The sequence below is a fragment of the Asparagus officinalis genome, chromosome 7 (genome assembly GCF_001876935.1).
Source record: "Asparagus officinalis chromosome 7, Aspof.V1, whole genome shotgun sequence".
Taxonomy (NCBI): domain Eukaryota; kingdom Viridiplantae; phylum Streptophyta; class Magnoliopsida; order Asparagales; family Asparagaceae; genus Asparagus; species Asparagus officinalis.
In genome coordinates, this window is record NC_033800.1 from 49,459,380 (window position 1) to 49,484,591 (window position 25,212).

A 25,212-nucleotide genomic window follows, 5' to 3' on the forward strand; every position below is an offset into this window, starting at 1 on the left:
CAAAGATCCAAAGGAATGCTAGATCTAAGACGGATATCAAGTTTTGAGGGAGAACGGATGCTCGAGGGAAAAGAAATTCAAAAAAAGAGGAGAGAGAGGTGGCCGGCCCTAGGTGAGGGAAAAGAAAAGAAAAAAGACCCCTTTTGTAGGGTGAACCGGCCTTGAACCAAACCGGCCTTGAACCGGACCGGACCAGTTTTGAACCGGAATCTAAATTGAAGCTGAACCGATCGTCGAAACGACTTCAAATCGATCGACGGTTCAGTCCATCATTCATTCACTCCTCTCCCATACGTTCGGAAGAGTTGGAGGATTTTTTGAGCCTAATTACTGCCTTTTTGGGTCATTATCAGACCGGTTCAGTTCATTTGGGCACAGAAAGTACTCCAATAAGGTATATGAGTATAAACTGTTCCCTAATTTTCGTTGAGAAGTTCCTGGAGAATGTTTTCATAAATATTCTTAAGGATAACTCAACAACACGACGCCGGACAACGCGTCGCAACGCCAACAATCGATGGTCAATGCTATGTTGAACCAACGAGCACGAGTTAAAGATCAGAAAATTAGGAAACGACTTCAAATTCAAAATTCCGACAACGGTCAGACAATAAATGCAGCACCGAAACCCTTTCAGATATTCGACAAAGCACCGAATAGCCTGAAGGATTGAAGGAATCAAGAACAGAAGCCATTCCAAGGTCCCGTTACACCGACTGAAGGTTGGGACAATCATGTCCAAAGTATTCCAGACTCTTCTATAAAAGAACGAGGCTGAAATACTTTGGAGGGGGTATCTGTAGGCATGTAAAATTGCTTATAAGTCCCTTGGCATAGCTCGCCGCGATGATTCGACAAACCATCGAGTGACGAGGCGACAAGGTCAACGAATCGCACGTGAGCAACGGAATGCATCCATTCGCGTGCGGAATCAAGCCAACGGTTCGGGGAGTCAACGAGTCATCCAAACAAGAGCGGACTCGGATGAATCACGACCGAATCAAGATCGGGTTCGGACTCGAACTCAGAAGTGGAGTTACTGCCAAATCAGAAGCGGATTTACTGCCAAATCAGATCAACAAAATCAGAATCTAAGTCAACCGAATCACGGACAGAACCGAGAAACGGATACAGCGCAAAACGACGGAAAAACGGCAAACCCAGAGGGGCTCGGCCAAAACCGAGCCGCCTCAAGGTGGCTCGGCCAAAGCCGAGCCACCCTGAGGTGGGCTCGGCCAAGAGCCGAGCCACCTATGGGTGGCTCGGCCCAGTGCCGGCCACCTATAGGTGGCCGACACTATTCCGTGCGCGGGCACAGTAAAGAGAGCCTATAAATAGGCCAAGGGTTGTTCATTTTAAAAGGTTGGACTTTTGAGAGCCGAAACTCTGCCGGATTGAAGATCGAGCTTAGAGCTTTGAAGACTTGAAGACTTGGACATCCAGATCTGATCCTCGGCGAGCATCCACGTCACAAAAGGCAGGAGTTCGAGAGAGGGGAAGAACAGATCTGAGATCTACACGAGATCACACTCCGGATCTAAGCTTGGTCTTAGATCCCGAGATCCGAGCGATTATTTCCTTAGTGAACTAATCCCTCCCGGTTATTATTCCCTTCGTGGAATAATACCCATCAAATCATGTAGATCCGACCGGATCTAGATCGCGCGGTGGTCCACGGATTAACCCCGGCGTTGGCAAAGAACCCACAAAAGCGAGTGACCGCAAAACAGGAGCTCGCGATCTGTTCACAAGGAGAAAGTTGTAATTTTTTTTATTTTTCTTTGATTTCGTTGTAACCGGATCTAAAAAAGACCGGATCTTTTGTAACCACAAAAAGTTGTTATTTTGAGATCACAATGACATCAATGAAGAAAACGATTTTCCCCGCGAACAATAGATACTAAAATGAATATGCAAAATTACGAACAACCTCTAAAAAATTTAAAATTTGTAAAAAATTATCATACTCCCTTTTAAAATATAGATTTAGAATAAACTTTTCATGGTCAATATTACCCATAACTTTTTTGGAGAACACATAACTAATTAAAAATTTATTAAATTTAAAATTTATAAAAAACAACAAAGTTTAGTACATTACAAATTATCCCTCCAAAGTTTAAAAATTTTCAATAATTTTTTGTAATTCCTCGATTTTGTGTAATGTTTAATAGTTTTGTGTATTTGTAAATTACAAAATTTTAGGGTGTTTTTTTATAATTTTGAAAACCGTTGAGGGTGTTTTTTGTAGTTTTCTAATTTTAATTGTATTTTTAATGTAATACATAGATACGTCAATTAACGATGATATTGAAGAGTAAGCCGTTCTTAAGATGTATTAGGTCACACATCACTATTCCTAGACAGTATAGTTTATATATGCAAAAAATTTCAAATAGTCTATATAGTGGTTAAAAGGATTTTGGCTTTAATGTACTATTTTTTATAAATTATAATTAATGTGAACCCATCATATAATTTTGACTGCGATCATCATAATTTTAATACGTTTGATTTATTGATTATATAGGTATATAAATCATATATTACTTTACTTTCTCGCATGAAATAATATTAGGCGCTTAATAATTTAAATTATTATTTTTAAAGTTAATATAAAGAGGAGATTTAATAACATTTATTTATTTACCTATAGGATAATACAATCTCAATTCTTATTTTTTGCTCGAGATTTATTCTATAGTTATGCGTATCAAATTAGTAACAAAAATAATAATTATTATTCTTAAATTATGATGATTGCAGTTGGTCACTCACTATGTAATTTTCATGAAGATATATATCTTACTTTCTATAGCTATCTGCACTGCCCATGTATATTTTATAAATTAGTTATTAATTTAACGTATTAAATTATTTTTCTTTGTAGAAATTTCTTATTTGACTTTTGGATTGTGTAATCACTATATCACCATTCTAGCATAGAAAGGACCTCACTCTAAATGGCTTCAAATCAATGTTTTGAGTTGAACTGAAGTATATACTATTGCTACTATGTGTATATTTTTTTTTAAGAAAACCATGTCAACATTTTTTCAACAGGAGAGAATATTCTAACCTTTGATATTATAAAAACTAAATATAACCAATCGAGTGATTAGCAAAAGAGGACTTACATTAGAAAAGAGTGAATATTAGGATAAAAAGGAAATATAATGACATTGCCAACAGTGCTATCAATAGCAAACTACAACTATAATGTAAAGTTAATCTATTTTGTGGAGACCAACTACTATATATATAATTTATTAAAAAGGGTCATATAATCTTATATAATAATATTAATTTAATACTGAATAGTAGCATCGTGTAATAATATCATTATTTAGGAAAAAATCTTCATGAACCAGTATGTTCTTACGATATATAAGCTATGTACTCCAAATTATTGTCCTTTCTACGGAGCTAAAAAATTTGAATACAAGCCTCTAACATTTTGCTCTCACAACAGCAAAATCCAGTTAGCATATGTAGATATTCTAGATTAGTTATATGTCCTATATACAATACAATTGTCCTAGGCAAGTGAGTTATAATGATATTTTTTTATTCACATCGTTTGGGACAATATTTGATAGAGACCTTGCATCAAAAAAATTATATTTAGAGCACATGACAAAATATATCATAATCTCATCGCATTAGTTTCGCAAGAAAAGAATTCTTCGTACTTTTAGTTTTACTTCTATGGTTCAGAGAATGAGCTATAAAATTGAATGAGAATATTAGATAATGTAAATATGAGTGAAACCACAATTAAAAGTTAATATGAATATGAGTCAAGTTACAACTAAAAGTTTAATGGACATATTGTAAGTAAATTCATATGCAAAATTCCTTTGAGAATTGAATGATCATTCATCTTTTGAAGACTTCAAGACACTAACAAACATAGATGTTATACTAGATCAACGTGTTTATAACTCACAAATAATAGATCACGTGGTCATACTCTAGGTTGAAGGAAACAATGACAATATTTTATTTGAGAGAGAGATTATTGAGTTGATAATCAATCCCAAAAAAAAATAAAATTTTATTCTATTTTTATCAATTTAAATAATCATGATATTTAACCACATGCATTGCACGTGCATCTCAACTAGTATATATAAGTATACATTAATGACCACATCATAATATAATCATGTATAAATAATATATATAAATTTAATAATCGGACGGAGTCGGGCTAAGCCCAAATTGAGCTTCACCAATATAATTCGAACCCAGGCCCAGAGCCTAGTCAATCTGGTTTGTCCGGGCTATTTTTGAGCCTGGGCCCGGGCCTGATCCGAGCCCAAGCGGGTCCAGTCAGGACAACTGGCCGGGTCTGGGTCGAAGCCCAAACGGACGCCTGGCCAAACAAATCAATCCCCTCCCACTCTCGAGACCAAACCCCGCCCCAACCCCACCCAACCCAAAATAGAAACCCTGAACCCCATCAATGGAAACAATCACTCACCGAAGAGTAGCAGTCAACGGCGTCAACCTCCACGTGGCGGAGAAAGGGGAGGGGCCGGTGGTCCTCCTAATCCACGGCTTCCCTGAGCTCTGGTACTCTTGGCGCCACCAGATCCTCTCCCTATCTTCCCTCGGTTTTCGCGCCGTCGCCCCCGACCTCCGAGGCTACGGCGACCTCCGACGCCCCTCGCTGCATCCTCGATCTTATTCCATCCTTCATATCGTCGGCGATCTCGTTGCCCTAATCGACTCCCTGGGCCAAGATAAGGTACTGATTTTGATCAAATCTGATCATCCTGCTGAGTTCTCTAGAGTTAGTTGATGGTCATATCATATTTGCAAGTTTATTGTCAGTTTTAGGTATTTGCTAATTTACTTTCAATTCTACCCATTAAATTAACAATAGGCCAAGCTCGCTTGTATTTCTACTGTGGAGGGGGAAAATTTTAGTCAAACAACTAATAAAAAACTTAGGAATATTCTAGAAATATATTTATTTTCTTACTTTTCGGGACATTTTAAATCAATGTGGTAGAATTGAGGAGTAAATTGCGTCTAACTTGGAGTTAGTCGGCGAATATTGCGGCTTTGGAGGACTTATTGCTTAATTTGATAAAAAAGTGATTTTTATTTATTTATTTATGCTGTAGGTGTTTGTTGTGGGCCATGATTGGGGAGCGACAGTGGCGTGGAATCTGTGCATGTTGAGGCCGGACAGGGTGAAGGCACTGGTGAACATGAGCGTGGTGTTTAGTCCTCGGCATCCAAAGTGGAAGCCCGTTGATTCGATTAGGGCTCTTCTTGGTGATGATCACTACATTTGTATGTTTCAGGTATGGCTTGCTTTGCAAATTATTTCTATTTTTTTTCTCTTAAATAGTGAAACTTTAAAGATTTTACCAGCGTGTGGGTTAAATTTTTATAAGTTAATTGACCGACAAAGTGATATAGTTGTTATGGATTGAGGTTAGCTGTGGAGCGTGATTGGCATTTGAGGAGGAAATATGGGGGAAGCTTGGTGGGTGAGGCAGAAGAGGGGACAGGGTGAATGGGTGGATTGGAGGGCAGTGGGTGAAAAGAATGAAGGGGACGGAGAATAAGTTGGGCATTTGAAGTTTTTAGATGGTATACATTGTGTTAATCTGCATTAGATCCTGTCCAGTGAGTAAATTGGAGAAGGTCCAATCACTCTCATCCTCACAGTTTGTCTCAAATTCAAAGGGCAAGATAATGCTGTCTAGGACTATCACAATTAAACTAGTGCTTTTTAAAAATACCATGGTGGATTTGGTGGATATTACTTAAAATTAAAAAAGTAGAAAATAACTCTCCAGTTAGTTGTCAGATAAACAACTTCCTCTTCCATTTCGAATTTAATTTCTAAAGCCTTTAGTTTTCATGACCTTATCAAAGGAAACATATATGTTTTTATAAGTTGTTTAGTTGCGACCATTGTTAGATCAAACAGAACTAATAGCAAGTTGATTATGGTATCAGAACTGCAAAAACGAATGGCTCAAATTTATACCTCCAATGTAGAGAGCAATCATTATCACCGCCTACATGCTCCTGTATAGTAGTTGTGTCGTCTAAACTAGCAGTAGCCAATAATCTTCTGTCATGTGATCATGCAAAAGATCTAACATTGAGCATGTTCCAGGAAAACCTACAATTTAAATCCTATTATTGTGAGAACAAGCAATGCATATAATTATCTTATGGTCAGTCATGAAGACACTTGGGAATATTATCTTGTTGAACCTGATGTATAATTAAATCCTGTCTCAAAGAAGTAGGTCAATAGAATATATATTGCTATTGATGAAAGTAACATAATGTGTTCGTCATCCAGCTCAAGCATAAAACAATTTATATAGCTTTATAATATTTTAAATCACTTAACACTCAATCATCTCTACACTGGAAAGCATTAGCAATCTAAACATACTACTCATATAATATTAAGAGAGTAGCAAAAGCAAATCTTTGTCATGCTTGCAACACTATTTATATTGTCTCTTGGCAACTTGACACAGCCCATCACGAGGAAAAATTTTGGCAAAAAATGACGATATCAAATGAGAGAATAATGATCAACATATAGGTTTTGAAAGTCCTATTCTCCAGTTTAGTTACAATATATGCAACCTATTCATGTCCTAAGTTTCAATAATATTAATTCACTTGTGAATCGAAAATACTTATAATAATGTATTACAAAAGAAAGGAATAATCTTGAACTTCTCATATTAGAAGTAGAAATCAAGCATGAATTGCAACAAAAATAATCATGAAGAACTCATTTGGGAAACTTTGCAATGGTAGGCGAATGCGAGATTTGAAATATGTCATTATCAAAGTGACCTTGTAAAAGCATTTCATAAGATAAATTTTTAATCCAAATTGATAATCTATATTAAAAATGAGAATTTTAAATTGTAGTTTGAAATTGCCATTAAGAAGTTAGCAAAACTAGATTGGCTTTCTAGGATTAAGGAGTCATCACGGATCTTTAATCTACTAATTTGTATTCAAAATTCTGTACAAGTGATGTAGAAAATCAAATTAGTTTAAGAATAATGATGTTTCTTAAAGACAATAGTGATTACTTTATAATTATATGTATAGTTACTTGATTTGCATGATGAGTATTATGTTGAACAAAACAATTAATTACAATGATAGCAATGTTACAGAAAACGCTAGGCGGTCTAGTGTTTGACCCGATTCCTACCTCCTACGCACCTAGGAGGGAGCCAAGGCGGGGGTCTAGGTTGTTTTCCTATTTTTTATTTCTTAATTAAAATAATTGATAGTAAATGCCAATATTATAGAAAGCTTGGATGTTGGGCTGATGCTTAGGTAGATTTCTTTCTTCGTTAAGTGGTGGAGAAGGAGGTTTTATTGAATGTCGGAGTAGAGGTGTTCATAGTTGAAAGTTAGAGGAGTTTGGAGGAGGTTGGAGGACGTAGAGGCTGCAATGGAGGAAATTACGATCAAGGTCTAAAGAGTACAAACCACGTAAGAAGCCCATGCTTCCCTAGGCGCTTTTGAAATCCATGTGGCAATCTAAAAACTACCTAGGCGTTAGGCGCTAAGCAGGCAACCTAGGTACCGTCTAGTCCTAGGCCGCCACCTAGGCAGGCTAGGTTAAGGCTTTTTAAAACATTGATTGATAGCAACTTGACTTTTATACCGCATGATATATGTATCATTTAAATAAATAAAACAAATAAATACATATACAGTGTAAAGCTTTACAAACTTGAATTTGACCGGTTAAGATCAAATATGAAATTACTTTTAAATGCATTGACTTTAGAGTTTTTGTCAGTTGACCTTTTTATTCTCTTGGATCTCTTCTTTAGTAAGGTCTCAACCCAACTTCTAGGCTCTTTTGAACATTTTCTTTCTATTTTCTTTTTCAACCCCTTCACATTTTCAGCTAACGATTCAACTTCAGGCATTTGATCTATGTTTGACTTTATTCTAACCATAGATATTTCACTTCAAATATCTTCCACTTGCACACTCAAGTCATTTGTCACCTTGGTCACTTAACCAAATGCTTCTTCATCATCTGCAGTTCGTGCAACTAATCAAACTTAATTTAGAAAGAAGATATTGATGATGTCCAGTAGCATCCAACTTGGCATCTTCGTGTACTTTTATGCCCGCTATTGCATGTAATAACCATATGTCTTGCTTTTCTGGTCCATCTTTTTGAAATCAGATCAAGAACATTTAAAGCATGACAATATAGAATTCCATATGTCTCGTACTTCTTGCAATTACATGCAATCACTTGTTTACAATGATGACTATTAACTTTAAACTCTCCACTTTCATAAAACAAACTACAACCACATACATATGGTTTCGTAAAAATCAATTCAAACAATCAATTAGTTAATCAAGTTAAACCATACATAAACAATAAATTAGGAGGAGTTTATGAAGCAAGTTTCAAATACATAAACTACATATATTATTGAAAAAATAGGCGATTTTGGATTTTTTTTGCTTTCTTGATATAAAAGAATTTGATAGTAAATTAAGAGTCATTGCTCAACAAAGGTTTAAATACATAAACTGCAACTACATGTACAAATGAAAAAAAAATTATTGATATATATTAGAACAAAAATTGTTAGTATTCTTGATATGAAAAAGATTTGTAAGAAGAATTCTTTTCTAATTGATACTATAATGAGGATAATTCCATCCTAATTAAGGGTGTGCAACGGGATGAGATGACTCGTTTCGCGAGCCAACTTGTGCAGGTCTTGTGGCGGGACAAGCTAGCCCTCTTCCCGCAACGGGACAAGTGAGCTGTGTTTGGCTACTTGTTCCTTGGCCTAGACTCAGCCCAGTCCACTCAAAAATCTGCGAACATGAAGGGCGAGCTATGACACGAACCGGTTCGCCTGACCCAATTTTTTAATTTTCTTTTTTTATTTTGTAAACAGTTTTTACGCATTGGTTAACATTTATAAATTATATGTAATTAACTAGCTGAAACCAAAAGTAGAGTGATTGCCTACATTAGAAGAATAGAACTGTGTGAGTAATAAGGTGAGTGACCGCTACCACTAACACTAGAAGTAGAGTGACCGACGGAAAAAGGAGAATGTAGAAAGTATTGTCATGAGGATAAGACGTAGCTATAGGGATCCATTTGGAAGATTATGAGTCAGTAAATGAGTATAAGAGCATAATTAGAAGATTGTGTTTATATGAGATTATGAGAGAAATAAAATATTTGTTGCAGCTAGAGCTAGCTGTGCAAGAAGATGAAAGATTGAGGGGGTACTTATAGGGAAACGGAGGAGGAAAATTGAAGTTGCGAGGCCGTCGGGCGATTTAAAATAGTCTAACAATTCCAGTGGACATAGAAGTGAGAATGATAGGGAACAGGGGAAATTTTTTTTTATAGTCAAATACTCCTGTTAGGGGAGTTCCCAAGAGGGAATTTCCCCCTTAAGAGCCACATTTGTAGCTTATTATGAGGAAAGCTCTCTCCTCAAATGTGGCTTTTGAGGGGGTGATCCCCTCTTGGGAACTCCCTCGGCTATGAGGTAGCCTCAATAATTGAGGCTTTAAGGCTCCATTTAAATTTTGATTGAGCTCCCGTGAATACACATAACTTATTCCCAAAAAAAAAAAAAAACCCCGTCATATGCAAGCTAGTCCGCTCGTTGGGCTTTGTGCGGCCTAGTGACCTCCTAGCCCGCATGTAGCTGCGGGGCAGCATACCCTGCTTCCTGCAGTTTCAGGTTGGGCCCAAGTGCGGGTTGAACAGGCGGGCCTATGGGCCGAACCCGGTACACTGCCCACCCTTGACCCTATATCAATTAACATGAAAAATAACATGACAGATAATAGTCTGTCTAATAGAACTCAAAAACTATTAAAAAAATTTCCTCAGTAAGACAGAAAATCTATTCAAGATAAAAGGTTAAAAGTGCCTAGAAATTGATTGAATACCTCGGTACTAAACAAAGGACCACAAATATAAAACATATTTTTTATAATAAAATATATTTCACTGTAGAATAATAATCTTGTTCATTTTCATTGTGATACTTCAAAAATGCTGTGAGTGACAAATTTTCTATTCGTTTTGAAATTCTTCAAATATGAATTACGCATAGATGCAATATGCCTGATTTAAATCAGTGAGCTTTTGTTATTTAATTTGGAAAGCTTTTATCTGGACTCATATTTTATCTTAATCACATGGTTGCTCTTGTCAGCCACTGCTCTTTCAAAGTGCTTGAAAAATCATACTACATCAAAGTTAATGCTCTATTAACTTTTCAGGTCTTTGTTCAAGCTTTCACTAAGCTGTGTAATACTCATCCCTATGTTAAAAACTTAAAATGCATATTCATATATGCTTTTGCCCATTTCTCCTTCAGCTCATGTATGCCATTTCGCTATATATTATCTAACAACATTGTATTAGGCAAACATGTTTCTCCAAGCACCTTCAAATTGATCTTTTTTCTACATACTTGTACATGCATGTACTGAATTATGTAAGATAGCTAGAGCAATTTTGCATTAATTTTCTTAAATGCTTCGAACTGTTTAGCATTATATGTCGATCACACTAAGCATGATCAATTTCTGGCATTACCTTAGATAATGCTTTTAGCATGACACGATCTTGGTCAGTGAAGATAGTTTGAGCATCTATTTCTTATGAGCCTCCAAGACTGTTTTAAAAAGTCACTTGAAAGATTCAACAATCCATAAGATTTTAATGTTGCACCAAAAATAATTGTGCTCCTCTAGTGGTTGATCCTACAAATACACCAAAAGGTATATACTCTTTATTGGTGTTGTATATTGCATCAAACATAATCACTTCACTGAAAAAAAGAATTGTTAATAATATTTTAGAGTCGGCTCAAAATATATTTTTTATCTGCTCTACTTCATCTAACTGAATATTTTAATCTAACTGGATATCTTAATAAAATGATGGATCATGTGCTCTTTGTCATCGGAAGTACATTAATAAGTTTGTTGCCTCGTGATCTATCAAATTACACATTTATCCTTTTACTTTGAAGATAGCTCTTCAAAGTCAAATGAGTATAATCAACACTTTCTTTTCCACCATTTTGCTTAGTCATACATCCATGAGTAGCTTGAGATCTATTACAGAATAATCTGCCAAATGAATTGTCTCCGGTATCTATCGTGTAAACGCATCATATGACATGTTTCTAAAATATGAAGATTATGATTGTGCTACTTAGTGTTTCGGCCATTTGTCCAGGTTGTTTGAGATTTAAATGGAGTAATGCAAAAGACTACTAATTTCTTTTGTGGTTATATAAAGGTTAGAGTGTAAATTGTTAAAATTTATAGGGGCAGATTGTAAGCAATTGAAGGCTTTAAATGCCAATGTGAAAATTTTCAGAGGGTCCAATTGCCCCCTAAATTGGTATATACATTTACCTCTAGTTTGTAACTACTTATTATCTTCAAACAAATCATCTCCTAAAAGCATGTTGTATGAAGCAACATGGAAATGCCCACACCAATGAAAATTTATGAAGGCTGAAAATAACCGAGAGCTCATAACTACAAATCTCATTGTTGCTGGGGAAGAATTAGAGAGAAGAAATAGTAGGCCTAGGGTTGAAGAAAAAGCCAATGTCGGAGAAAAATCAAAGGGTTGAAGGAAATATTGATGCTGAAAATAATTTTGGCGCGTATGTTTACTAGCTAATTGAAGAGAGCATCATCTAATTAGAGGGATAAAGGGGATTTTTAAGTTTTTAGAAACATTTGATTTTATCATAAATTAAATAATGTCTACCAAATCCAGCATGGTGTTGTTAAGAAGCACTAGTTTAATTATGGTAATCCTATATTGTATTATTTTGTCGTTTGAATTTGAGATAAACGATAAGGATTAGAGTAATTGGACCCTATCTAATTAACATCTAATTGGAGAGAAGCTAAATCTTATTAATACCTTTGGTATAGGTTCCTACGTTTAAAAATAAATATATTCGATGATTTAATAGCGAACTTGGAAGTGGGTGGGTTCAAAAATAAAACCTAATAAAAATTTGGGTTTAAAATCAAAGATAAACCAAAAATAGGTCAACTCTTTATTATAAGAACTCTTTATTATAAGAAAGACCCCCAAACGCTTATTAGTTGCACCATATCAGGACACATGAGGTATTTCCATTGCATTTTGACTTGGTTGGAGTTGGGGCCAGTTTGATATTGCCTTTTTTAATGCTTCTGCTTATTTATTGAGAATCAGTTAAGAATGATGTTTGATAAAGTTTTCTTTTGCATACTTATTGAAATTGCTTCTGCTTTTAAGGAGGTGCTTTTAGAAGCAACATCAGAATGCTTTTAAAAGCAACATCTGTATTTTTTCAGTTTATATAACATATATGACCTTTGTCTTTTGACATTGATCTTCAAGCACAGTTTAGCCAAACACCTTCAAATTTTTGATATATGATTACTAAACGACTATTTTCAGTAGCTTACATAATTTGTTTTTATAAGCTACTTATATAAATAGCTTATTATAAGCTCCAACAGTACCAATCTGACCCTTAATACCTATTAATGTGTTACCAACCGGAGTTAAGGGGACATTATAACTTCAAATTACTGACATGTTTAAGAACACAACTAATCTGAAGAAAATGCTTAGAGTCAGAGAATTTAGAGAGAAGAATGAGTTGTGTGAACGAAAAGTGTGGTTTTAATGGGTTTTGGGGAGAGACATCACAATATAATTGTTAGGAGGGGTTGTGGAAGGACATAACAGGAATTTGTGGGAAAGTAACATCCGTTAGTGAGTTTTTGGGTTAACATATTTAAATTAGAGGGATCTATTTGGTGTAATTAATGAGATTTGGAGGATTATTCTCGTAATAATGAGTTTCGGAACCTAACTTAAGTTTTGAGGGATCAATACCTCAAAACTCCTAGTTTGTAACATTTAAATTATTCTATCATGATGAAGTTCTACAGTCGGTTCTTGTGTTTTCTCTTTTGACCTATCTCACTGGATTATGAATTAATCTGTTACAGGAACCTGGGCAGGTAGAAGCTGAGTTTGCTCGGATGGATATTAAGTTGTTAGTGAATTCCATCTTAACGTATCGTGAACCAGCTCCTCTTACAGGATCAAAGATAAAAGGATTCAGAGAATCACCTGTTGAAGAGTTGCCCCCTTGGCTAACTGAAGAAGACATCCATTATTTTGTCAGCAAATTTGATAAATCAGGTTTCACCGGAGGATTAAATTACTATCGTAATATGAACCGGTATCTTCTTTCTTCTTGATTTTCTTTAGAAATTCTATGTTAGACATGAAATATACCCAATTTATGCATATAAAGAGCATCCAGTTTCCTGGATTAAATTGTTATTTTTTATCTCTAGTTATTTATTTCATGGTTCCACAGTGTGATCCTTTCTCCAAATTTGTGGGAAAGTCCTAGATTACTAGTTTTCTAGATACTTCTCATAATCATTCCCCAAAACACGGTTCGTTAATATAACAGTTAATTTTGTTGAATTCAACAAAATCACTGTCGTAAACTAACTATGAATATGAATATAGTCATTCATGGATTGTCATTAGAGAGTACAAATCATGCAGAACACTTTTCATGGGGTTCAACTGCAAAGTTCCACCAATTTATTAATATCCTGGCTGTTGGGATCTTAGACCTCCCAACTGGTGGGTGTTGGAGCACTCGAAATCTTCCCATAGAATTTTTTATTCATCTCTCATCAGTAAACGACTCATGTAATATTTCTAAAATATTAGTTGATAGTTGTTAGTCTTTTGCTGGCTTCTTTTATTCTGTTATTCTATATTTAATTCATATACTTTTCCTCCTTTTCCGGTTCCTCCCAATCATTTTAGTCAATTAGTTTCACTATTCCTTAAAGTCCTTAATTTACTTCCTAGGGAAATTGCTTCCAGACCATGATTATTGAGATAAAGCTGGTAATCCTAATGTTACTTATTGTTATCACGTGTTTGAAGCCAAGTCAGCTGTTGTTGGTTTGTTTTTTGGACACTGACGAGTTAAAGTTAGGACAGCCTTTAACTGCACTACTAGCATGTCAAATTCATACTGAAGTTGGTTGAACATTTTAATCAGGCATAAGGGTAAATATCACTAATTAGAACTTAGAAGAGTTTACCTTAATCAGAAAATGATTATGAATTTAGCCAGAGATCTTTTTTTATTTTTTTTTGTTGTTGTGGATAGACCTTAGCCAGAGATTTTGTTGTGTGCAACTTTTTTTTCTAAATTGACGCAGCATTAATTAATTCTTTTAGCGAGTACATGTCGGAAACATTACGAAGGTTATTGGATGTGATGGAACTTTCAATTGGACTGAAAATTTGTAAATTATTTAGTTTCTTGTTATTGAGCTTTGAAGCAGTTAATCCTAATGGTTTCCTTTCTTGTTGCATATTTAAAAAGTCGCCTTTTATTGGTTCTGTTTGAACTTTGAAGAGAGTAAATCAAATCATCTCTGTCAATTACCTTGTGAGCTTACTCTGCACTGTACTATTGGCACTTAAATTTTAATTCAAAGGCTGCTAATCACAGAGCATTTTAATTGACCAGTGCACGGATTATCACAAAGAGCTGCACCAAAAGGAATCAATGGTTAGAATACTACTGAGTTTCTGTATCTGGGAATAAAGAATTTGTCCTTATTGGTTTCCATGAAAGATGTGATGACACTGAATTATTAGGGATTTTATTATGCAAAAGTGATTCAAAGTGTGAACTGCTATTTGGATGGACATTGGTAACCACCACAACAAATCGGATTAAGCTTTTGGATAAGTGGTTCTCAAGAGGTTCTGATATCAAACATCATCATTATCAAATTAAAACATATTTATTTGCCACAGTGTTCTACTTCCATGTAGCTCACAGAATCCCACATGAATGACTCTCTACTTAAGCTTAATATTTTGGGTTAAATGATTTTACTACTTGGAAGATGGAACTCAATATGAGCCTTGTTGAACTTTGCAGGAACTGGGAGCTCACAGCACCGTGGACTGGGGTCAAGATACAAGTACCAGTCAAGTTCATAGTTGGGGATCTGGACCTCACTTACAACACCGGGAATGTCAAAGATTACATACACAAAGGTGGCTTCAAAAGAGATGTTCCATTCCTACAGGATGTAGTTGTGATGAAAGGAGTAGGTCACTTCATCAACCAGGAAAGACCAAATGAGATCTCTGATCACATATACGACTTCATCCGCAAGTTCTAACTTCCTCAGAAAAGTAAGTTTGTAATAGATATCTGTAGCAAGTTAATATGCCTGCAAATTCCAGTTAAAACCGAATCTGTGTACACTTTACTGACTGCAAACTTGTTAGTAACATGTACCTTCTAAAGTTATGAAATCTTAACCAGCTCCTAGAGTTGTTAAATTGCTTCCCAATAAAACCACTCTATAGCAAACTCGGTGAATATTTTCTGAAGAGTTGATCCATACGACCTTATGAAGGGATATGGAGTTTCATTGTTATTAGCAAATAAGCAATTAGGTGATATTGAGGGGACTGTGTAAGGACAAAGCACAAAGTTGAGGGAAGTTTGTTGGATTATCGTTATGTCTTGAGGAATTAAGGGGAAAAGAAGGAATTAGAGGACAAGCTCCTAATAAATCTGTTATTTATGTACAAGTTTCTCATAATGTTAGATGTAAAATAGTAACCCCTCATGACATCACATTTGGATATTCATCCTTCACATAACATTCTCTCGACTAATCTTTAAGTGATATGTTTGGTAAATGTCATAAGCATCCATGATTGAAAACAAACTAGGACTATCAAATTACACTTCTGTTTTACTCTTCATTTCATGGGTGTTACGCTCTTGATATATCCTTCTTTTTCAAATTAGACACTATTTCCTTGCTAGTGTGGATCCAGTAGTAAAGAGAAAGGGAACTCCATTATGATGCTTAGAATATGATTCGATAAAACTGACTCTTATGGATTAGTCCTAAATTGAAAACATAACTGTGGGAGAGAAATTCTTTTAAGCCATCGTAAATGGGACAATTTTTGTGGGATCCTGACCGAAGGATGTTATTAATTGAATTTATCAATTAAGTTTTTCCTAACATTGACGCTTCAGAAGCGTATTTTCTAGAGGAATTGGACAACTGGTCAAATGGGAAAGTGAAGAAGAGAGATTATAGTCTTCCGTAAGTTCTTAGATTGCTCAAATATAAGTGCCACTATTGAGTATGGTATGATTTCATATAGGTTCACAAATGTAAAACCTCAAAAAGTATATTACTTTCCGTTGGTATGGTAATTAAATAATATTCTAATACTTATATTATAAAACTATAATTTAGTTATGAAGTCCATCTCAAATCTATAAACAGAGTCATACCTAACTAATGTGTAAAATTCAATATATTATAACGGTCAAAATGTTGTAACATTAACTAAAACATGATTGTCATAGTGGATGAACGAAAGCATTTAACACTATTCCACCGAAATTTACTTTTAGATCTTTGAAACAAGAGCAAGGGAAAAAAGGACTATAGTAGGTGATAACTAAAATGTCATAATCAGTTGTGGCGTAGGATGCATGGCTCCATTTAGGAACATTAATCACCATAATCAAAGATTAGAAACACTCGACAAGGCTCAAGTGAATAATTAACTGAATAACTGGAAGAATGAACCTAGATTAGAACTTGCTAATGAACTCAAAGATGTGATCAGTGATCTCATGTGGCTTCTCCTGGGTTACAAAATGACCGGCTCCTTCTATAACCACCACATCCTGAAGAAATGGAACATCTCTCTTGAAACCTCCCTTGTGTATGTAGTCCTGAACTCCTGGCACCTGATAAGTTAGGTCCAAATCTCCGACGATAAACTTGACTGGTACTTTTATTTGCACTCCAGTCCATGGAGCACTCAGCTCCCAGTTCCTGCAAATAGATTAGCACAAGTCAAAGCATAAAGTTTATCATATACAAAAAGCCTAGAGATCCTCTACATTCTTAGTTGTTGTAGAGAACCTCTACAATTCACGGATCAAATCTTCTAAGTCAATGGACCCCATGAATGATATTGTTTACCTAAATTATATAACAATCTTTTAATTGTGTCGCCCACTGGGATAAACCAATTGTCTTAACCCAAGTAACCAATTGTATGCCTTCTCTACAATAAAGACTGTACGAGAACCTGGACTCATGGAAAAAGGTTTTCTACAATAGTATTGCAAAGAGTAAATTTAGAGAAGTACTGTGAATATTATGGGTTTCCCACAAAACATGAAATGTTTTTATTAAATAAAAATTATTAGGGTTGGTTTCAGGTAGTCTCCCTGTAGCATTGTTGTTTTGAACTTACTACCTTTGTAGTTCTGTTTTAGCAGATCAACCCATCAAGTGAAATCTTTTTGACTCTTTTACCCTCAAGTGGTTTATCTATCAAAAAACAAATTACTCTTTCTGAAGGAGTCAACAAATTTTCACGTAGGGGATCTGTCAACAAAAATAAACCTAGAGGGATAATAAGTTCAAAATAGCGATGCCACAGGTGGTTTATCAAATTAACCTAAAATATCACAAACCTCCAATTATGCAGAAACGTCATTAAAAAGTTAAAGGATATAACTAATAGCTAGAAAGGGAAGAGGATGAGAATAGCTATCAAAGTAAATAATGCAAAAATATACTAAACATGTCTTCAAGTACTCATGTTCATTTTTGCTTTACTGGTTCTCAATGTTCTCTTTTATCTCACTCTCTTATGCGCTTAGGTTATTGAAGGAGAACTACATCCCAAGATTTTAATTAGCATTGTACCTAGAAATTTTTCTTATGTCATTCTTGATCCAAATAATAAGATACTTCTGCAGAATTAGTGCTTTGACACAACCAGACAAACTATTTTAAGGGACTAATATGAAAATATGCATAATTCGTAACACCAATAACCCTGTATAAAGACTAACATAGAACTCCTAATACTTACAAGTCCAGAGCTCTGTAGTAGTTCAATCCCCCAGTGAATCCGGACTTCTCAAATTTGCTCGTGAAGTAATTGATGTCCTCTTCACTTAGCCAATCTGGGAGGCTTATATCTTTATGAGGCTCAGCTGCAAATCCTTCTTTTTTGGCTACCATAGGTGGTGCTGGTTCATGATAAGTTAAGAACTTCTTAATCACCCTCGAAGTGCCAATTCGTGCAAATTCAGATTCGGTTCGTCCTGGTTCCTGAATATTTTTCATGTTTTCTTTCAGCTATATATTCTTTCAGATAATTTTCTGACAGTATGTGATGTTTTCTCTAATAAAAATAGTTTATAGTGCTTTTGTGCAAAATTATGATAGTTCATGATATTTTTAAAATTTTATCTGAACCAAAATTCATGAAGTTTGTTATGGGTCTGTACATTCTGACCATTTATGTCGGAATGAAGGAAGCATGAGCACATATGAAAATGGATTAATTTCATCTAGATGCCTTGAAGTATGGTGTAATTATACAGGTGATTCTAGGGTCTGACTGTTTGTGTAGGTAATCGTGAGATTACTAATTGTAATTACGCTGATGATCCGAAAGTCTGTTTTCTCCCCTCCTTGTTCTTCTTCATCATCATCTTCTTTGGGTTTACCCCTATAATCACTAATTTCAAGGTTACCTTTGCAGATACCCAGATGTTAGGGTCTCTTTTTAATTACATCATGGGTGTCTGATTGTAGCTGAGTAGTCGCAGACGGTTGTGCAATATTTTGATAGACAACTATCAGATGCTTGGTTTGTTTGATTTGGTGTTTTATCTATAAGTTCCTGCAGCGTCTGTGGACTTTTTTCTTCAGTGGGCTCGATCTCCATTTTACTGTTGACGGGGATAAAGACTGTAGGTGGTGAAGTTTCTAAGGGGCTGTTTGGTTGGCATTTTTTGCCCTTGTAAAGCTGCTAAAACTGACAAAAGCTGTCAGTTTTGGCAGCTTTACTTGCAAAAACGTCCATTTTTGAGCGTTTTTGCAAGTAAAGCTGTCAAAACTGACAGCTTTTGTCAGTTTTGGCAGCTTTACAAGGGCAAAAAATGCCAACCAAACAGCCCCTAAGTATTTATCACATTGATGGCATTTGAGAAGAAGAACCAAGTTTCTTCTTTTCCTGATGCCATAAATCAGACAATATTGCTCCATTTGGGGGCCGAAAATGTGTGGATTTTTTATTTTTTATTTTTTATTTTTTTTTTCGCATCGTGGGAGCATCCTATCTGGGGTGTTTCTTTCTTGGTAGGAGCATCGAGTTCGAATCCCGCTTGGATCAAACTTGTCGAGACCCCGGTTCCAGTTCGACGCTGCAGACAGACCTAATGCAGACCAAGTAAACGTCGAAGGAACGAGTCCCTCTTTAATTTCGACCTCATACATCGTGGTAAGGGGGATTTGATCCCCGTCTGACTAGTCATAACTTCCCCGCCTAACCAACTAGGTGGTGCACAGCGGGTGCCCCTAATTGGAATTAGAAATGATAAGAGGCACACCCTCTACCACACCTCCAACCACACTATCTCTCTTGCTACAGTGCACCGGGCCCACATAAGATTTTATTTAATAAAATCTCATGTGGGCCTGGTGTACTGTAGCGAGAGAGATGATGTGGTTGGAGGTGTGGTAGAGGGTGTGCCCCTAATGCCTCTCAAATGGAATACGATTTCTTTCACTGGAAGAGGTGAAATTGTTTTTTTGAGGTTGAAGCTTTTGCTCCCGTTAAATTGGATGCGTGTATCCTACGTGCTTACGATGCTGTAAATCAAACTAATTGAAATATAATTTCTCTTTCGGTATTTATCTCTGCAACTCTATTCCCATACGATTAAATAATCCTTTTTAGCAGAACTAGAAAGCTACCACTCCCATCTTCTTATAATTAATTTCAAGTATTATATCCGTCAAAAGAACATACGTCAGTTTGGCGAACTTGAAACCGGGTTTTCCCGCTAAATCTGTTTAGTTGTGGACCAGGTAAGGGGTGGAACAGAAAAGAACTGGTCTAGTCGTTAAAATTGAACTGAAAAATTTGGCACCAAAGCAGGCGCTGGAAAACACAAACCTAGTCTATTTCGTAACATGCAGCTCAGTACAAGTAGGCAAAACATAAGCTACAATGTTACATAAATATTCTCCTTTTTATCATTGTTTTTGCCGTAGATAAGCTTCTTAAATGCATGAAGTATGATACTATCGAGTCCGAATCTTTTTAGTAACCGCCCAAGTGCGAGTGGGCGGGTTCCTCTTCATGCATAGGCATGATAGGATAACAAATTTGTAATTTGCTCGCCCATCCCGATGATAAGAACTGCTGACTTGCATGCGGGTGGTTCTGAGAGTGAGTGTTCCTATCCCCATATTATCAAAGGTTCGGATGCTAAAACAAGCGTATATCATATATCGTACATCGTACAGAGAGACTTTTAATTACCTGGAAAGTGCAGACATAGTAGTCATCCCCGTACAAAGCCCTCAAGGTCTCTACAGGCTTCTTCATCGCGTTTCTTGGCCTGTAAGCAACGCTGAGGCTCACCAGAGCCCGAACCATATCAGGCCTAAACGTGCACATTGACCATGCCGCTATCGCACCCCAATCATGGCCCACCACAAACACCTTAAATAGTAACAACAAAAAACCAATCCAATCTTCAATAAAAAGATCAATGTTGTTCTAATTTTGACTTGTAAACGTGCTTGTTTCCATTTGGTTTCTGGTCTTTAATTGATTTTAGGGGAAATAAAGATGTGCTTCCTCTAATAACTTATCATGCATGCTACGTCATATTAGTACATATATGAACTTATCTAGGATACTCATAAAATAACTAGGATTTGGACTTGTTTATCGAAAAAATAGTCAACTTATAATCACGGTCGTTTGTTCGTTATTGGATAATTGTGATTTGCTTTCTGGAGTGCAAAATAAAAAAACGAATGCAATTTACACGGGAGTGTGTAAGTTCTAGATTTGGAAAGAACCATTGTCATCGCTTCAAAAATCGGTCATTGTGATTTTAAAAAAAAAGTGGTCTCTCCCATTACTATAAAGATGCATTTGAAAGCAATCCTTAACTTTGTCAAGAAGAAAGAAAATTAAATAGGGAGAAAAATCTCACTTGTTCCTGACCAAGTGCATGAACAAGAGCAACAAGATCGCCAACGACATGCTGCAAAACCTCGGAGATCAGGGGCAACCACGTGATATCCACGCTCAGCGAGGCCGGCGATTTGGTGGCGCCAAGAGTACCAGAGCTCAGGGAATCCATGAAGCAACAGAACTACGGGGCCTTCTCCTTTCTCAGCTATGTGCATGTTGATTCCGTTCACTCGGAGGGTTCTATGGTTGGTTTCTCCTTCCATTTTTATTTCTCTTTATTACTTGAAGTAGTGGCAACCAGCTAGTTTTAGTTTGTTTGCAACAAGTGCATGCATATATATAGGAGAAAGTGGTCAGTGCTTTGAGTTCATAGCATTAGTATTGAACTAAAAAGATATATATCCTCAGATTAGTGCACAAGACTTCAACTGACTCGGTAATTCACGAGGCCACATTTATTTGATGCACCACCAATGCAATGAGCTACGAGTATAAGAGTATTATATAAAAAGGAGAAAGTATCCCGCGCATCTTGTTTATGGTATTAACGGTGTGTCGAAACAATATTTATAAATCGGCTTTTCTATAGAGTACGCATGGGCACTCTATAAAAGAGGAGAGAGATAGAGAGAAATGGATAGCTCATAAGCCACACTGATTTGCATTAATTTCTGTGCATAATTCATTTCTCTTTCTCTCTCCTTTCTTATAGAGTGCCCATGGGCACTCTATAAAAAACCGTTTATAAATTAACCACACATTTGTAAACGGATTCAAGAGTGGATATTATTTTGCTAAAATAATGTCATGGGCCAGATTCCGCGGATAATTTCTATATACATATATACATATATATAGACAGTAGAAAATATATAGTGGCTTTACTCCATTGTATAATTGTATGCAAAAAAGAAACCTAGTCTTAAATCTTAAAAGAGTGCCTAAATATATAAGTGCACTAATCAAAAGATTAAAATCTTATTTATGCATTAATAATGGAATGAATCTGAAAGTCACTGCTTACAATAACACCCATCTATTTTCGGTTGACCAATGTGATCTATTGAAAAATAGAAATTAGTAATATGCTAAGTATTAAATTTAGAATAGATCAAAACGGTCTACTGAATAATTAACGAGAAAGTATCCAGTCCACTCGGTCCATGACACTAAATGTGTGGTCAAAAGACATTAACTCATAGATCATTGAACTTTATGATCCATCCTTGATTTAAGGGTTTATATCCTTTGAATGTACATTTAATGTTACGGACTGAGGTGCATGTGTTGTTCTCTGATAATTTGATGGTCACAACTGGGAGAATCCTTTATATTAATTAAAAAAAGCAAGAAAGCGGATCGAGTTAATTGTTTTGAAGGAGAGTAGTTGGGGGAGTGTTAGTTCGGGAGTAAGGACTATCTTCATTTGCTTGAGATGTTGCCCACATAAATGATGCATGCATTGGAAAGGGGCATTTGGATTTACGAGAAGAAGGGAAGTGAACAGTTGCAAGCCCCCTAGCTCCTTCCTCCGCAAACGCTTGAAGAAAAAAGTCAGCTAGCTGCTATTAGTTAGGCCCACCGCTAGTTGCATTCAGGTTGGAGTTCTCTAGAAATAATCCTAATTAAAGTACGCCCGGTAAAGATAGCTTCTCAATTTAAAATTTCGCACGCGAGTTGAATTAGACCACGGAGCATTCAAGGGAACCTTAGCCCTGGGTGAACCAAGTTACATCATTAATCATATGCGGTGGTGGCCGATACAGAAGTTCTGAAGAATAGTGTCACCGTGTAAGTAGTAGGTAAATAATTACAACCTGTCTTCAATGGGTGTTCATGTTTTTAAAAAATATATATATATATATATATATATACACATTCGCACCATTAATACCAATATTGAATACATTTCTTTTATTATATATAAGTCATAAATAATTAATCACTGACCCGATCACCTCTTTGATTAGTAATACTATCAATCATCCTTCGCAAAAGAGAACTCAGACCTTCATCTAGATTGGGCACTAAAAAAGCCGCTATGACTTATTTGTGTATACGTATTAGAACCAAGTAAGACTTGAGTAAGATAGACACCCTTAATTGTGGTGTACTAGAGTTTGAGAATGAGAAGTTTTGGCTGAGGCAACTGTTGGATAGCAGATTCCTAATCTATTTTGGTTTAGGATTCCTAATCTATTTTGGTAACATGAGGTTATTAGGATTCCTAATTTATTTTGGTAATAGGTTATTAGGATTCCTAATTTGATTTGGCTTTTGGTTTAGAATTCCTAGTATGTTTATGATTTTAGGATTTCTATATATATGGAACAATTAAAGGAGAGAATAGGAGAGAATTAGCATTGTTTTGAGCACTTTGAGAGGGAGATATTGTGAGGGAGTTGAGAGCTTTGGTTAGGGTTATATTTGAGTGATTTTGTGAGTTGTAACCCGTTGTATTTCCCCCGTGGACGTAGACAATTTGCCGAATCACGTAAAAATTGGTTGTACTGCTTTTGTGTGATTTTAATAGCTTTTTAGGATCCCTCGACAGGTCAGTCCTAGAACTGATGAGAGGAAGAGCCGATATCTCACTTTGTTGAGATATTCGCTTCAGATTCTTGTTTCCTTGGTGAGACAATAATTCTTATTGTGACCTGACTCTCTTATTGTGCTGCCGAAGTGCTGCCGAAATTTCCGCTACGCGCAACAAGTGGTATCAGATCCCAGATTTCAGATCTAGGGTTTTTTGGTGGAGGAAGATTCTTGTGTGAAGCTTGGTTCTTGGAGTTCTAGGCTTCGGTGGAGATAACATTAGGAGTTGCCATTGGAGATTTCTCTTTCCACGTGTGGATAGAAAATCTATTTGGAATCCGATCTAGGATTCAGTTGGGTGGTTCCTAATTCTATCAAATTTGTTCTTTCTCTAGAATTTGGAGTTAGTTTGCAATGGGAGAAGAAGGTGAAAGCAGCAAATCGATGGCGAGTACAATACAAGTTGGTTTTCAGAACACTAAGATTAGTGTGGTGAAGTATGACGGCAAAATCAACTTTGGTTTGTGGATGAGCGACGTACAGGATGCGCTCAATGCTCAGAATTTGGAAGAGATCATCATGGTCCACGAGAAGCCACCTAAATATGATGAGGTGGTATGGGAGAAGATGAATAGGAACGCTTGTGGGGTGATCAGGTCCTGTTTGGAACAGGAGCTGAAATATGATGTGATTGGGGTGACGTCTCAACAATAAGTATCTCACAAAGAGTGTTGAGAACATGTTACACTTGCTGCGAAGACTCTTCAGATTTCAGATGTCCAGAGGCACCTCGCTAGCGGCTCATGTGAACAACTACACGAAGTTGTTGTCGGACTTGGCGAATGTTGATGAGAAGATATCGGATGAGTACAAGGCGATTATTTTGTTGGGCTCCTTACCGGATGAGGAGTATGATACCTTCGTGCTCACTTTGTTGAACGGGAGATCTTCTATCAGCTATAGTGAAGTGACTAACGCTTTGACCAATTACGATTTGAGGAGGAAGGACAAGGAGACTTCCCGTGCTAGCATTTCAGGCGAGGCCTTGTCGACGAGAGGTAGAAGCCCATATCCGAAACGTGGTAATAGAGGAAAGTCAAAGTCAAGAAGCCGCCTCCAATTAGCAAAGAACCAATGTGCATTCTGTAAGGAGCAGGGACATTGGAAGAGAGATTGCCCGAAGCTCAAGGAGAAAGAGAATGGCAAGAAAAAAGGCCCGAAGGCCAATGCGGTGAATATTACGAAAGGTGATGATTCCGATGATTCGTGCTTTTCTCTACTGATTACTCCGGAGGTGAACCATGTGGATGCATCAGATTGGATGCTTGATTCCGACGCTATTTTTCATGTGACCCCTAGGCGAGACTGATTTGCATCTTTTGAGAAAGTCAACGAGAGCATTGTTATCATGGGAAATTATCAATCCTGTGGCATTTGTGGGATAGGTACCGTGCGGATTAGGATGCATGATGGAGTAGTCCGTGAGTTGAAGGATGTGA

At 36.4% G+C, this 25,212-nt stretch overlaps 1 protein-coding gene and 1 pseudogene across 3 annotated transcripts; one reads left to right on the forward strand and one right to left on the reverse strand.

Annotated features, from left to right (window-relative positions):
- Positions 4,415-18,175, forward strand: LOC109848874 (epoxide hydrolase A-like). 3 transcript variants are annotated; one of them, XM_020418593.1, is made up of 5 exons: positions 4,415-4,753; positions 5,136-5,318; positions 13,069-13,304; positions 15,051-15,310; positions 18,055-18,175. In XM_020418593.1, exons 1-4 carry the CDS (start codon positions 4,469-4,471, stop codon positions 15,295-15,297), a joined length of 951 nt encoding a protein of 316 aa, XP_020274182.1. In that variant the 5' UTR covers positions 4,415-4,468; the 3' UTR covers positions 15,298-15,310; positions 18,055-18,175. The 3 variants fall into 3 exon arrangements, with proteins under 3 accessions (XP_020274182.1, XP_020274181.1, XP_020274179.1); XM_020418592.1 differs by having other exon boundaries at positions 18,050-18,145; XM_020418590.1 differs by lacking the exon at positions 18,055-18,175 and having other exon boundaries at positions 15,051-15,460.
- On the reverse strand, positions 15,615-21,670 carry LOC109848875 (annotated as a pseudogene).

Bases quoted from the DNA above. Each gene is read 5' to 3' on its own strand.
- LOC109848874 (XM_020418593.1), top strand. From the start codon at position 4,469: ATGGAAACAATCACTCACCGAAGAGTAGCAGTCAACGGCGTCAACCTC. The intron at 5,319-13,068 runs GTATGGCTTGCT...AATCTGTTACAG, and splicing joins ACTACATTTGTATGTTTCAG to GAACCTGGGCAGGTAGAAGC. The intron at 13,305-15,050 runs GTATCTTCTTTC...TGAACTTTGCAG, and splicing joins TACTATCGTAATATGAACCG to GAACTGGGAGCTCACAGCAC.